The sequence below is a fragment of the Phyllostomus hastatus genome, unplaced genomic scaffold (assembly GCF_019186645.2).
Source record: "Phyllostomus hastatus isolate PE091 unplaced genomic scaffold, TTU_PhHast_1.1 phas_scaffold_21, whole genome shotgun sequence".
Classification (NCBI taxonomy): Eukaryota; Metazoa; Chordata; class Mammalia; order Chiroptera; family Phyllostomidae; genus Phyllostomus; species Phyllostomus hastatus.
In genome coordinates, this window is record NW_025334017.1 from 20,797,136 (window position 1) to 20,813,718 (window position 16,583).

The following is a 16,583-nucleotide window of genomic DNA, read 5'->3' on the forward strand; positions in this document are numbered from 1 at the left end:
TCTCAACTGGGGGCGGTTTTACCCCGCAGGGAACATTTGGCAATGTTTGAAGTCACCTTTGGTTGTCATAACTGGTGCAGAGGGTGCTACAGGCACCTAATCTGTAAAGGCCAGTGGAGATGCTGCCGAACACCCTACATGGCACAGGACAGCCCCAACAATGAGGAACTCCCCAGCCTAAAATATTAGCAGTTCTGAGGCTGAGAAACCCTGTTCTAAACTAATGGCTTCAGGCCTTATGATACATATTATTTCCTGCTTTTAAAAAATTTTATGTATATAAAACATTTATGTGTATGTGTATATGTATAAACATATATGTGTATATAAATATACATGCATATTTATATATGTGTGTATATATACATATACATATAAAATCATCAATTATATTATTTTAGGATTTGAGGGCAGGGATTCTGTTTTAATTAGTCATCTTTTTACCACTAATATTCACAATAGTTAGCAAGTCTCCCTTTATATCCATTGGTATTACTTCATTAAATACCTTACACTTACACCAGTAATTACAAATGATGGCATATTTTAGATAAAACAATTTAAAGTTTCCTAAAGGCATTGGATAAATGAGAAGAATAATGTAGGCCCTATGTTTTTTAATAAAAAAAACTTAGGCAGTGCTCATTCTTATTTCTGGTTCCATACAACTGATTGCGAACACCATGATATGTTTTTAAGAAATATAGAAAATAATATATTTGACAAGATACGATTCACATATGACTTCATCTGGAAAAGCATTTTAACCATGAAGAACTTGACAGTGTCGACTAGACACTCTATGAGTAGAATCAAAGTGAGGAGGGAGAGAAAAAGTGAAAACACGTTTAAGACACTAGGCTCAAGGGAAATATAATCAGAGAAAATAAAGGCTCAACATAGCAACACATGTCCCATTTAAAGCTCAAATTTTAAAATAAATGTGATCCCCTTGGAAGCGCGTTGACACAGCTTTACTTGAAGTGCCTGAAGTACTGCACTCATTATCACATGTCAGCAGCGGTTCGGACGGCATTTTGTTGGGGAAGAAAACATGAGTCTCCACACACAATTCTTCCCTCCAACATGTTTCCAACAAGAGATAGAAGATATAATTGATTTGTGATGGCTTCGCATATAACACATCTTCCTTCCAGCCAGGAAGGCTACTGTTATTTTCCATTGACAGCTGTATTTCTAAATAAAAATTTGAAGAACAGTGTTCTATATCGCTCTCTCAGATAGGGCTAAACACAAGTCAGGTAGTTAACTGGTGTGTCTAATGTTTGTGTGTGGTTTTCCTTTTATGTAGTTTCCTTTCACAGAACTGTTCAACAAACAAATCCTTTGAAGCGAAATTTATTGGGTTTTTATTATGCTCATAAAGATTTCATAAAATTCTAAATGACAACACTCTAAAATCTTAATTTGCTGTGGTCAGCAGTAAGGGGAGTGGGCACAGTGAAGATGGAAGGACTTTCCAGGGAAGAGCAGATGGCAGCTCCAAGATCACATCCGTTTCAGTAGTTTGTTGCCAGTTCTTAAAGCACATGTGTTTTATGGATAGTATTATTTATTTCCTGACTGAGCAGTGATATAATTACATGATTTGAAGAATTACTTACCTAGTAAATCAGAGGCTCTCAGATTTTCTTTCAGAAACACAGCAGAAATAAAGGCACTACCTAGAAAGAAAATAGCCATTAGCGGTGTTCCCAGTATAAACACACACACACTGTGCGGTGCCATTGGAAAGGAGTTAAGCAGTTTGTGTCTGAGGCCTGATTAGCCGTGTCCTGGTCAGAGACACCAGCAGCTGAGGCTGTAAAGACGACCTCTTTCCTCCTCGTGGAAAGTGGCTTGATTTACAGTGGCCCTAGGACAGTGATTGGGACAGTAGTGTCCCATGTACAGGGAGGGCTAAGTAATTAAATGAGTGGGAAGGGAGGGAGGGGAGAAAGGAAGAAAGAGCAGGAAGGGATGGGAAGGCAGAAAGAGAAAGAAGGGAAGGAAAGAAAGAAAGAGTAGAAAGAAAGAAATGTTAACTTTATATCCTAAACGAACTCATGATTTCCCCTCACCTCCTCCTATAATCTCTCTGCCTTTGGTACCTCCATGGGGCACAGAACCCTAGGACTCCTGCTTGTCTCCCCTCCTCCACATTACACATCCAACAGGCTATCGGCCTGTTAAATCTGAATTTTATCCTGAAACCTACTCCCTCCTCCTCATTTCACTGTCACTGTCCCAGCTCAGGCCAGCTTCACCTCCGGCTTAGGCCACTAGGATAGCTTCCCACTGGGGTCCCCCATTCCATTCCCCATCCCCCTTAGCACCACCAGAGTAACCTTTCTAAAATGTAAATTTAATGTCAATCCACAGCTTTAAAACTTCTTAATAGCTTCTTTTCATTCAGAAGACCAAGGCAGCCAAAGAAAGCCATCCGGGTCTTGTTCCTGCCACATTCCTTGCCACATTTGCCCTTGATCTCTTTTATAGTCTATGCTTAACCCTGACTAAAAGAGTCATAACTCCCAGAACCACCATTTAGTTTCATGCCAAAGGACTTTCGTTTGTGCCTTCCCTACTCAATTCTGCCTCCATCCTCTCCAGCAACTCCAGACGAAAGCCTCAGTGCTGGGTCCCCCTCCCACCGCACCACCAGCTGAACCTCTCCACCCCTGTGTGTGAGCACCCTTGTAGCACCCCTCGTGCGACAGCTTTTCATCACACCGAAGATTTGCCTGTCTCTCCCAAAAGACTAGCCGTCCATTTTTCTCTGATACACTTATGTATTTTATTCTTCGAAGATCTCCAGCGTGTAATTAGTACCTGGCACATAAATAAGAGTGTTTGTGGGATCTCTGTCCTGCATTCGCTGACCCTTGTGACTCAGGGGTGTCCAGCCTTTTGGCGTCTCTGGGCCACACTGGGAGAGGAAGAGTTGTCTTGGGCCACACATTAAATACACAGCGACATGTAATCACACACACAAAAAATCTCATAATGTGGTAAGTCAATTTACGATTTTGTGTTGGGCCGCATTCACAGCCATCCTGGGCTGCATGAGACCCGCGGGCCACAGGTTGGACACCCCTGCGGGTCCCCTCTTTCCCATTACTGATGCCACCGAACTGCAAACCGCCACTGCTATGGCTCCGTGTGTGGGCGAGTGGGACCTCTCTCCGTTGTTCCTCTCACGGAGCCGTTCCTCTGTGAGGAATGGGGAAATGCAAACTGGCAATAATACAAGGAACAAAAACACAATGTAATTTATATTTTCAATTTTTACAAAAATTATTAGCCAAGTTTTTTTTAAAGTAAAAATGCAGGGAAAAAGTCATTACAAAAGAATATCATCATTTAGAGAAAACTGCAGTTAGTATGTTAGTTTTTATTTTTTCCTTTAGTTGAGATAATGCAAAAATTCTTTTCTCAGTTTCCTCAGTTACTATATATACTATAAACAGTTTGCCATATCATTAAAGGTTCTTCATAGATATAATTTTAATGATCCTGTATAATAATCCTTTGAATCAGTTAAATTTGAATATAATGGTATTCTGGCAATTGATTTAAAACAAAATAACACTGTATAAATGTACCATAGTTTTTTTATCCACCCATTTACTGGTGGTCACCAGGTTGCTAGGTTGCTTCCAGCACTTGGCTATTGTGAATTGTGCTGCTCTGAACATTGGGGTGCATAGGTTCTTTTGGATTGGTGTTTCAGAGTTCTTAGGGTATAATCCTAGCAGTAGAATTGCTGAGTCTAAAGGCAGTTCCGTTTTAGTCTTCTGAGGAAATCTCACCTATAAGTGGAACCTAATCAATAAAACAAGCAAACAAGCAAAATACAACCAGAGACATTGAAATAAAGAACAAACTGACAGTAACGGGGTGGGGGGAGGATAAAAGGGGGTCATAGGGGTAGGGCATCAAAGAAGTGCATGAAGGACACATGGACAAGGCCAAAGGGAGGAGGTTCAAGGGTGGGGGAGAGGATGGGTGGCGCGGAGGAGCGTGGTGGGGTGGAAATGGAGACATCGTGCATTTAATTGTCTGGTATGGCTTTAAAACATTAAAGCATGATTTTCTGTAGATAAATTAATTTACAGGTACATAGCCCATTACATTAAAAATTGAGTTTGGGACAGATGTGAAAATGCACAAAAATTTTCTGCTTTGGGTCCAGACCAAAATAATGCAGGGCAGCTAATTTCACACGTGAGAGCATCAGAAAAGGTATAAAGACCAAGACCTCACTGCCACCCCCAATCACTGACTTTCTGTGTAATTAGGTAAGGAATGTTTCCAAGTAAAGGGAGACAGATTAACAATAAAAAATAGGCAAAGTATTGCTACACTAACACACACAAAGGCACTCCATCATAACAATAGAGGCCTATTTCTCAGCAAAGGGTTCCAGTAAGAAGGGAGACACTGCTTACAGGAAAGGAGGACATTTTAGAGCTAGTAGGAGACACAGAGATAATCTACTCCAGATCCTCAATGTTAGAAGTGGGAAACTGAGGTCCAAAGAGGGTTTCTTCATTCATTGATCTGTTCATCTAACAAATATTTATATTACAGCAGATTGGAACCAGTACCCATGTTTCCATATTCCAGTCCAGAGCTCTTTCTAGTAAACGACACTCCACTGCCTCCCTTGAAGTGAGAAAGGAATTATTTTCCTTCTCCTTCTGTTGCTAAGCCACAGTTTCATAAATAATTTCACTTTCAGAAGAAATGTGGGAAAATATTATGCAGGAGATAATTTCATTGCTAAGAGCAAAAAGGACATGATTGGTAACAATAAGCTTGAACTGCACTAATCATCAAATTATATCAATTGCTGTAAAATAGTTATTGGAGTTTTATGAAACATAAATATGCTATTTTTACTTTCTGAAAGAAATTATGTCCAATGTACTTCTATAATCTTTTTTGTTTTAAGAGAACATGAGATTTTTCTATAAAATTTTTACATAAGAGAATAAGAAGATTTTAAGTGTTATTTATCTAGCAAAGAAAGTAATAAGAAGAGAACATTCTATTAAGGCACATTTACTTTTAACTCATCTACCTTGCAAAAACATTGTTAGAATGAGAGCTGCACTGAGCAGAAACACAGTATCTGAGCAACGGCTAATAGCATGACTCCTAAGTAGGGCAGTACATTTTTAAGATGAGAAAAAATAAACTGAAGTGCCCCCATATATATTTGCAATCAGAGATCTGTCAAACTCAGCCCTGCCTAGCTGTTGCTATAACCACAGCCATTGTTTAGTGAACACTGAGAAAGGGGGAAAATCAATTACACGTTTATTCCTCCAGTAAAATTTAATACCCAACAGGAAAAAAGTTCAAGATCAATAGCTTAAAAACCATTAAAACAGAACACACTTGCAAATTACACAGATTTATACTAGGTATGCTTTAACTACAGTTACTACTAACATGTAGTTCAACACACACACTTCTGTGTACATTTTGGACTATAGGCATGTTTGGGCAGAAGTTCATGCATCCTTTTCCATTCTGGCCTTCACAGGGCATGGGTCAGCACAGAGAGTGCTCAGAGACACTGGTCTGCACGAGTGCTCATGAACACTGGGGTTAAATTCATTACAGTCTCATACAGTGACTCCAGAGGCAGGAACTGGACTACAAATGACCACAAAGCAGTGAAAAAGGTGAAAGGCAGACTATGAAAGATGATATACCAAATTCGAATTGAAATCATGGGGAAAAAAAGATAGCAGAAATATTATCCATAAGGGGAAGGGACAAAAAAACTTCTTCTAGTATTTTCTTTGGTTCAAATAGTGCTCCCATGGGGAAGTTTATTAATATGCTCCCCTGGTCTTGGTCACAAAGAATCTTAGCAACAGCTATAATGGACGGACTCCTATAGGTGATACATCTATACTCTTTTGGGCCATTAAGCATCACTCAGGTTAGCAATCTGAATGAAGATGCTTTCAGTCCAAGGTTGACATAAGGAAACTTACACATGGGCATTCTGATTCAGATTTCCAGATGAAAATAGATAAAGGCCAAGAAAGGTTCTGGTGGCTTCAGGTGAACCAGTCTAGATGTGAGGGACCAGTCCCAGGTGTAGGTATGTGTCCTGGGGTTGAGCTTCCTGATTTACTTAGGAATGAACACTGAGTTTGTTCTTAATTCACCTCCTTTCTGACATCACTCAGACTTGGTCTAAAACCTGGTTGTTATTATGGAAGAGTTACTTAGCTTAGTGTGGTCAAGAGTTGGTGATTTGTAGCAGGCCACAAGTGAGAGGAAAACAAAACAACTGCAAATTAAACTGGTGCATAAGAATTTAGAGAGGTGGTACAAACTTGATTTGGGTTCTCCTCTGCAATAGCTACTTGATGAGGATTAGTAACTCAAGCATCCATTTTCTGTTAGACAGGACAACGGACTCAAGGTCTTGGCAGTTCTTAATGCTATTCTTGCTACATGTTAAAATGCACAGTATTTTGCAGCTGCAGCTGCAATGAGATGAGCTTGAGGAGAAGGGCAAGTAGATAAGTTTAGCCAACTGCACAGAAGAAACTGACAGGTAATTAACTAAATAGGGCATATAAGCAATGGCTAAGCCTCCCTTTGGGAAGACAGAGATTTGGATGCCAGTCTTACTTGCTGCAAGTCAGTAAAATTACCTAATGACAACCATGTTTTGTTCTTGAATAAGAACACCATAAGAGGTGAATGCCTTTAGTTGGGTAACATTTCTATATGGTAGCAATTAAATTCAAGGGTAGATTTTTATATATCACTTTAGATTTTTGTGTTGGTATAGCAATAGGTAAATGGGCATTCCTTTTTCCACTTTGCAACATTAAGATATCTGTGCATTTTTTTTTACTTAAATTCTCTACCTCCCTGAATAACATTTTAAATTAAAGGTTTACTAGCACAGAGGAAAGTTCAATAACTATTTACATGTGTTATAGTATGGCTATTTTAAACAGATTTTGTTCACATTTATTTACTTCTCCCCATTTTTACCCTTTTGTGACCACTTCTTAAAAGACAAAGCTTAAAAAAATCAATTATATGTTACTTAAATGTAATTACAATATGATGGTCTTATCTAATTCAACTGGAAAGAAAAAAGTACCTTTGGTCCACAGGTCACAGACTCAAATGCTGTACAGTGGCGGGTTAGGCAACCCTCCAAAGAGGGAACAATAATGAGGGCAGGGGCTTAGCAATGAGGGGTGGGGGGCTGCCACCAAATCGGATTTTTCTGGACAAATATCCAGTTCTTGAGTGCCATGGTCCAGTTTTTAAACATGGGAAAATAATTTGTATTCTTATAAGCATTCTCTGAGCCAAACAAAACACAGCAGAGGCCAGATCTGGTCGACAGGCCACCAGTTTGTCAACATGAATCCAGTCCGCAAATGAAAATGTCATCAATTTTCATTTCCCGGACATTCAATTTGTTGTTTGGCATCTACAATCTGAAGAGAACTCAGAGTATGTGTTTATAATATAGGGAAGAAGGAGACAAAGTAGTAAAGAAAACTCTTTTATAAGAAAACATAACCCATGACATGAAAAGAACATATTTACATAATAATGCTACAAACAGACCCTCACATATAAATATCTGGCTTGTGGTTTCTGACCACTTAGAATGGCAGCTTTATTGTGCTGCTCAAAAGCAAACCACAAAAGCACTTTCATGTCAGTCACAATCAAGCTCCAAACATATGGACACACTGAGCGTGCTCACAGGCTCAGGCACTCGGACCGCACCAAGGTATCGACTGCTCCCCAATGGTCACTCCCGGGCAGCTGCAGAATTGCAGGGGAAAGTATGTCAATTACAATGTGCTCCGTGGAGTGAGGATTGGAAGACCTGAGGATGTGACAGTTTGAAAAGTGTTCCTTTACACAGAGAAAAGTTGGCACACCATTCATAACAGCAGGAATAAAAGTGTCAAGTAACTCATCTTAATAAAAATTGCTATTGTCATTTATTGAAGATAATGAAGAGATCGTTCATAGGTAATTTGCATAGTTTCAAATGAGAAAATTTACCTGGACTAAGAACAATAATCCTTTCTTTTCTACATTTTTCTTGACAGACATTAGTGATTAAATTTGAAAGACTCCAAAAAAAGTAAAAATGCTTCATTGAAAAGATTAACTGTATTATAAATGTAAATGCACATTACTTCATTAATAGCAATTTCTCTAGAAATACTTTGTAGCATTCTCAAAAAATAAGGATGGGTGGAAAAGGCATTGCAAATAAAGTTTTTAGGTTTTTAGAATGCTTTCAGCTGAGTGCATGAACAGACCTAAGGTGAGAACCTCAGAATTTTATCCCACACATTTTATTTAGGCTGGTTTTGGTACATTGTGCTAAAGCAGCAAGTCACTGACAGAAGAGATATTCTTGCATATTTCCAACAGGAAAATAAACATCCCTGGGAAGGGACACTGCCACAGGCAGCCCGGGAGGCTCAGAGCTCCAGTGGTCCCATGCAGGCTGGGCACTGGCACAGGGCCCCTGAAGGACTGGGACCATTCCTCAGCATCCGAGGAACACAACCGGTCACTCGCTCCTTGGCCTCTGCATGTTTCCTTTCATTTGTTTCTAATAAAAATCTTGGAGACCAAAGTTTCTGCTTGAGATGACTTCTTTGGAATTCCAAAAGGCCTCACCCGGGCTTTCTGGCTATGCTATGACCATCATCTAATGGATCACAGACATGTTTCAATTGAGAGCTTCCTAACGGCACAACAGAAATACACGAAACAACATATATTCCACACCGTGAATTTCATTTTGTGCAAAAGCCAGCATGTTAGGGAAAATTAGAGACGGAAAAGACTTATCAGTCATAAGTCTCATTTTCTTCTCATTTTCTCAGTGTGTTAGCTGTCCAGTCTTAATCCAAATTAGCCCAGGAAGAGGGTGACTATTTCTCTTAGGAAATTATTCCAGGGCCAAGGAGACCTAGCTGCTATTAATTTTATCATTCCATTTAATATTCCAAGTGTTTGATCTCCTATACTTCATCTCAAATTTAATCTACTTATTACTCACTGCTATTTATCTGGGAAACAATTAAGCAAAATAAGTTTATGTGTCTCAGACAGTATCTGGCATAGTGGATGTGCACTCAATTTTAGTTTCTTACCTTTAACTATTTCTAAAGTATTGCTTGAGTTTAATTGGAAAAAGATGATATATTCTCTGAACTCTTTTCTAATTACTTTGAACAAATATACTCAGAGGCATAAAACAGAAAAACATCCATTGTGTTAGATTTGTTCTGCCCTCAGGGCCGCTGCAGCAACGTCCCTTCGTGTCCCACTGCCTTGCCATCACTGGACAAGTTCATCTTATACTGAGTAAGGTCGGCCACGGATCTTCCTAATTCCGTGTGGCTTCACCTCTTTGGATGGTTGGTAACTTTATTATTTTAAACCATCTCTCAATGCTTAGGCACAGCATACATCACAGGCATGAGGATGCATAGAAAAAGGAAAACACTTTTTTTTTTCCTTTTTCCTTTTAATTGAAGGACACACTTTGCAAATGCACAAAGAATCTAACTCAATTCTCAAAGGACAGGCTTATAAACCTTTAAGTATTTACAAGGGTGAATATTTATGGGCCACTTAGTGTGAAATGTTTAACCATTGTGCCTCATCAGGAATTGAAACCTCTTAAACAAGTGTTTCTGTTCCAACACCCTAGAACAGAACATCCTATCCTTGTTTTATCAAAATTCAATTTCAAACCAATTCTTCGAGCCTGTACTGTGCGACTTCCCTGTGCCACACTCTTAGAAAGGGCAGATGGCAGGCAACAAGACCCACGCAGTCCCTGGTCCCCCGGGGCCCCAGTGGAATGGCCAGGATGGGCATTAAACGAGTCACTGAGGGCATCTACCAGAGGAGAAGTGTGAGGCCAGGGCCACCTGGTGCTGCTGAGCGGGGTGTGCAGTGCAGAGGGACGCTGCATCTGAGGAGGCCCCGCCCACACCTCAGATTCCATGGATTTACGTGTTTCTCAGAGTGATTTTCTGACAGATGGCACCAGAGTGTCCTACTTGAATAAAATCAATATATTACAATTTGCAGACAGACAGAAATAAAGTGTCATGAGAAAGGCTGCCTTTTCTTTTTTCTATTTTTAAATTGAAGTTACTGGTGTGACATTGGTTAAGAAAATTATACAGGTTTCAGGGGTACAATTCTATAATACATCATCTGTATGTTGTATTGTGTTTTTACCACCTCAAGCTAAATCTCCTTCCATCACCATTTACCCCCTTTACCCTCCTCTACCTCCCCCCAGGCCCGCTTTCCCTTTGGCAATCACCATAATGTTGTCTGTGTCAGTTTTTTTCTTTGTTTAATCCCTTCACCCTTTTCACCCAGATGCCAACCCCCTTCCCCTCTGATGGCTGCCAGTCTATTCTCTATATCACTGTAGCGTTATTTACAATGGCCAAGATTTGGAAGCAGCCCAAGTGTTCATCAGTAGATGAGTGGATAAAAAGGCTGTGTTACATTTACACCACAGAATACTATTCGGCTATAAAAAAGAAGGAAATTTTACCTTTTTTGTCAGTATGAATGGACCTGGGGAGCATTACCCTAAATGAAACTAGTCAGAGAAAGACAAGTACCATATGATTTCACTTATATGTGGAATCTAATGAACAAAATAAACTAACACAGAAAACAGACTCATAGATACAAGGCTGCCTTTTTCTCAGCCACAAAAAGGCACCGCATGGATGAGGGAGGGCCTGCAGAGGGCACAGGGACAGAGATGAAGCCTGCTTCATTCGGTCCAGGAGCCAGGCGAGGCCTCCCGAGGGAGAGGGTGTACCTGGGACAGGCAGTGTCAGCAGAAGTTCTGCGGCATACCCAGCTTATTTCTTTTTACTAGATTTCCGGTATAGTCTATAAATAGTTCTTCGGGAAACATATTCTTAACTTGCAGTTAGAAAGAAACCTGCCCTTCAGCCTCTCTGAAGCTAATCTGCAAGTGAACGAAAGTGCTATATGAAGCTTGAGCAAGAAAACGAAGTGGCACACACATCTCGGGCTGTTAGCTCTTCTCCTCCGATGAGATTCTGGGTCTGTTCTCTAAATGTGTTTTGCCTTGGTGGGTGAGTTGGAAATACTGGTGTTTTCCAACGTGTTTTGGTAGGGATTCTAGGGGAGAGTCAAGGGTAACTGCTGCTTAATGGTTGGACCTGTGAGGACCCTGCTTTTCAGCTCCCTGAAAATTAACCCTTCATGGATAAGAATGACAAAAAGCGTTTCTTGAATTGGTTCATCCACTTTAGAAAATTTAACCATTACCCATCTTGGAGGCATGGAAGTGGACTCCATCCTAAGGAATGATGCACTTTGTTCCTAATGATGATGATGATGGTATGTCGCAGGGGTGCAAGCTGGTGCTGTTACCGTGTTATGATGCACTGGACTACAGAGCCAGCCCTGTGCTTAGGTGTCAGTGTTTACTCAGTGCTGCCCTGTGACAACTTCTGAGGTAGGCTCTCTTTTTACCCCCATTTTACAGACTAGATAACGGAGGCACAAACCAGTGTAAACAACTTGCTGAGGTCGCTGAGCTTCCCAGCAGCAGGACTGAGACTCGAACTCTCCACAGTGGGGCCCTAGGGCTTACGCTCTCGGCCGTTCCACTGCTCTGGTTTATTAGGGAGGTATCCAGGCTAGGCTCTGGGTGATACCGAAAAACCATCCACGAAGCTTTCTTCATTGTGGAAACACAAACACAAGTCCACATCTAGGATTAACCAGACTGCCAGTACAACCAGCATTTTAGGCAGAATAAGCTTTGGACGTATTATGCACAGACAAAGGCCTTTAGTAAGCAAAGCAGAGTAAAGGTACAAGGTGGCACAAGGGTACCAGGGCTCTGACATTCTCTTTCAAAAAGCCTGACCCAGGCCAGGCCACTCAGATCTGCTGACATCCCAGGATAACATCCCGTATGTACCCCGCTGCCAGGTCCGGGCCAGCTGTCTATCCTGGCTGAGTCTCCAGGGCACCATGACAGCTTGTGAGCATTGTCTTAAGAATTTCCGACAGGGTCTTCAGCAGAACTGACGTTTCTAGGGATTCTTCATATAAAAGCACCTCATGGTCAGTAGGTTTGGGACACTAGGCCTCTGCCTATGAAAGACTGACATTGTGCCTGGACCTAACCCAGGGCCCCAAGAACCCTACACTAGGGACCCTGTGTAACTTTTGAAATCGAATATTTCAGAAACTTGTTTGATTATGGAATTCTTTGTTTCTCAGAACACCTACAAAAACACCAACAAGTCCACCGCTTGAGAAATGTTGTCTCAAGCATTTCTCCTCGTGAGCATGTTAGCAAGGAACGGCCAGACCCACAGAAAGGTCAGGAAGGATAGAAAAGATGTTTGAGGTGGGAATGTGGGTAGAGAGCAAACTGAAAGATCTATAAGGCTTACCACAGTGCTTCTTACATATTAGTCCTAATTAAAAAAAAACACAAAAAACCCGACCTGTTCAACTGCAGTGCACAAAGGGAGCAGGAATTTTGGTTATGTGAGACAAAACGGCAGGTCTGCCATATTAGCCATCTGTGCATAGTGAGACTAGTTGGTACACATGACTTCGCTTACTTCTGGGAAGGAAAGAAGGAGCACAGTGCATTGGTACGAAGCAGATCAGAGGGAGGGAGAGGGAAGGAAGGACCCTTTGCTTGGACTTCAGAGCTAAGCTTTCTAAACTGTTCTAGATTTTCATTTCTGTTTTTTTTCTTAGTTTGTAAAGCAACAAAAGACAAACACCAGCAAAGAACAGGCAAACTCAACACAACACTACAATAGACATCTTTTCAAGGGAGGTTTGATTTTTTTTCTTGAAGCTCCCAAGAAATAATAAAGAAAAAAAGTTCCAGCATAGAAAAGTGTGCAAACTCTTCTGCCTCGACTGTAAATATAGCCCAAAGATACATCATTTTAAAAATACTTTCCCCTTTGCTTCAAATTCTCTAGAGTTTTTATAATCTTTATAAAGAATCTCAGGATGGTAGGGGGTTGTTCTGGGGGAAAATCCTCCATCACCAGCAGTCCCTAACCCACTCACGACACTTCACAATAACTTAAATTCAGCTCAGGAGTTCCATGGAAATATTATTTATGAGCATATATTATTGTTGTAAAGATTGTAAAGTGGGAAATGATTTGTGTTTGAGGCTATAATTTACTTCTTTGACTATTTTAAATGGGCAGAGAGGGAGGTTGCTAAAAATGTCCTGAAGTTGAAACATTAATTGGGGCTAATATCACACACATACACCAAAAGTGATGTGGAGAATTAAGAAAACCCCATCTGTCAAGGCAGCGGACTCAAAGTCTGAGGTGGGCGGGCTGGTCCCCCAAGGCACTTGCAGGGGGACAGGGTGCTATCTGGAGGAAAGGTGGGAAAACTTCAGCTTCCCATGATTGATGAGAGCTTCGAGTAAATCATGCCAAAATGGGCAGTTTTACTGAAGACCTGTGAGGAGTATCAAGGCTGGCCCTAAATTTCTGGCAACTTCTGAATTTTCACATCAGGTCCCAAGAGGCCTGGCTATATTTCATTCCTGTCAAATCTCTGATCTCTGCAATAAATCCAGCCATGTCCCCTGTTCTTTGAGCTAGTTAGAGTAGTTCTCTCTCTCTCCCCCCCAGAAAAATGATTTTCCAGGACTGGAAGTCTTGAGATTAATGGAGCATTTCAGTACAATGTGGTGCACTCGATCCTCCCCCAAGTAACTGTTTGATGTGCCCAGACACGTTTTTCCTTTGGCTACTTCATGGAAACTGAGCGGAAAGTAGAAAAAGAAACAAAACTAAGGGTCAGCTCTAAACATACAGTCATTATGAAGAATAATATAACATTTTCAGAACAACTGGGGCCTGCAGAGGCTCCCAGTTGACATTATAATGATATCTTTTATCTGTTATTTCTTAGATTTTGAAAAGAAAATAAAATCTAGAATGTCCACATACAAATTGTGTGTATAGTAAATAGAAGATAAACTGAAACTGCTTACTTTATCAGAACATTAAAAATGGTGAAGGATTTCATAAATTGTAAGCCTATTCAGAGTGGTAATAGCATGGTGATTTTAACAGAACAATTTCTAGAAAGCTAAAAAGTGTTCTTTGCTAAATATTGTATTATCATATATCATGAATGTATTTTAAATGATTAAGAATGGGAAATTACTTGTAAAACAAAAGGAGATTCTCTTTGTGTACTCATTATTTCAGTTTAAATTATATGTTTTTAAAGACGACCTTATACTCTGTAGGAAAAATATTAAAACCGGGATATGTAAGCACACCGGGATGTGTATGCTTGATTTAGTTGTTACCAGACAAGAACCACTGATTTGTTTCTATTTCAATGAAGTTTCCAAGTTCACAGAAATTTAGAAACATGTTGTTTCCATAGCAGCAAAGAGTAAAACTAAGATCTTATTGACTTTAACAAGGTTTAGAGAATTTGTCCACCTTTTTGGTAGTCATTTTTGCTCTTTTTTAAGTCTTTTAGCAACACTTTACATTCTCTTTTCTAAATGTATTTAATAATCCCTGGCTGGTGTGGCTCAGTGGATTGAGCGCTGGCCTGAGAACCAAAGGGTCACTGGTTTGATTCCCGGTCAGGGTGCATGTCTGGGCTGCAGGCCAGCTCCCCGGTGAGGGGCACGTGAGAGGCAACCACATGTTGATGTTTCTTTCCTTCTCTTTCTCCTTCCCTTCCCCTCTCTCTAAAAAATAAATAAAATATTAAAAAAATACATTTAGTAAATCATATAAATTTTAAAAGCAGGGTAATTGCGACATTGTTGCACAATTACACATACTTATGGTAACACAGAATAACAAATAATTAATTCTTAGTGTAAAAAAGATGCTAAACTACGGAGTCAAGATCAGGCACCGAAGAATCTAAGTATATGTAATGTCAGGTTAATATATGAATAAAATATAAATTGTATTACAAATGCTTTTAGATGATTCATTACTGATTAAAAAGCACTGTATAACATTTACTGTTACTGTTAATTTATGAGGACTCAGACTAGGAATTAGGCTTTTATGCATTAAGTGTTGTAACTACAAAATGCAAGTTTATCCATGGTGAATGTGGCAGCACTACGGAGAAAACTGACATTAGTAGCACAGTTATTCCAAGTTAACATGCAAAGCAAACAGGAAATACACTTTCTTTTTTGTGTACTTGTTGTTTAAGTTGTATGTTTCTCACCAACTTCCTGATCTCCTAAAATTTCCATTTGTCAGAACGCAGGAAATGGCTCACCTGTGACGGACATACAGCCCAGCGGAGCGATGAGAGTCACCGGCGCAAACCCGTAGGCTGCGAAGTTCCCAGTCTCTCCCACAGCCATCAGCGCAACCCCGCCCCACCACAGCACGCTCTTGAAGAACGGCCTTGGGTGTTGTTGCCGCGCCAGCCGAAGGTGAGAGTATTTCTAGAAGGTAATCAGAATGTAAATAAGAAAATATTTCTACCCAATTAAAACTTGCCTTAAAATTGTTGGCCTTATCCATTTGCATCATGGCTTTAAAATGTTTTTGCAGATCATTGTAGAGCAATTATTATGGTTTTATGTTTGTTCCAAACATATTAACGGCAGAAGTAAGTCACACTGACATAGCATTTTATAGTTAAAAGATCATAGATGAATGTTAACATTCAATGTCAACAACATTCACTAGTTGTTAATTCAATAACAACTCTGTAAAATAAGTATCAATACTATCTAAAGATGAGGTATAAGTGAAGGAGTTGAATGACCTTTTACTCCACTACCAAAATAGTTTAGTTACGTTAGAATATCAAAAAGTTCAGATGCCAAAATAAACATCAATGAAATAAAAATAATAAATCACTAGAGAAAAAGGTTTTGAAAGGAGATTCAAATTTATGAGTCAAACTAGCTACCACAATAAACACAGCAGGACAGGATGCTTTGGTAGCAGGGGTGGCCTGTGGGGAGTCTTATTTATTCTGGTTTGACTACTTGTATTTTAAACATAAATTTCTTAAAAAACTGGCCAGTAATTAAAGCTCTATTTCCTCATTGATTTTATGATAACTGAACTTCTTTATAAAAAAGTATGTACAATTCTAGATTAGTTTTTAAATCTTTTAAAGAAAATAATAAAAGTACTAGAAAAAACGATAGAACATTAAAGAAAATCTTAGCTTATGCCAAGATTATGAACATCTTTCTAAGTGTGGTACAAACTCATAAGCCACCTAGGCACTTTGCCTAAGGTACACAGTACTATTAAGAGGCCCACAAAAACATTTAATTTCTTTTAAAATCAGAATTAAAAAATATGAATGTAATACAGCTGGATGATATTTGTCTTTGTATCAGTGAGAACACAAAATAAAATTTTTATATTTTTAATGTAGGAAGAGCCCAAGGAGGCAAAGGTGCCCATGGCCCATTAAAGTCATGTGTTAGAAATCTGAGTAGAAAAGTAAGCTGCTTC

At 39.7% G+C, this 16,583-nt stretch overlaps 1 protein-coding gene across 2 annotated transcripts in view; it reads right to left on the bottom strand.

The window, feature by feature from the left end:
* NIPAL2 (NIPA like domain containing 2) overlaps window positions 1-16,583 on the bottom strand; it is a 71,736-nt gene that overhangs the window by 33,126 nt on the left and 22,027 nt on the right. For both annotated transcript variants that reach the window (XM_045861301.1, XM_045861302.1), the window contains exons 3-4: window positions 15,379-15,550; window positions 1,626-1,685 (exon numbers count right to left, since the gene is read on the bottom strand). In XM_045861301.1, coding sequence (XP_045717257.1) covers window positions 1,626-1,685; window positions 15,379-15,550 — 232 coding nt within the window. The remainder of the gene's footprint in view (window positions 1-1,625; window positions 1,686-15,378; window positions 15,551-16,583) is intronic.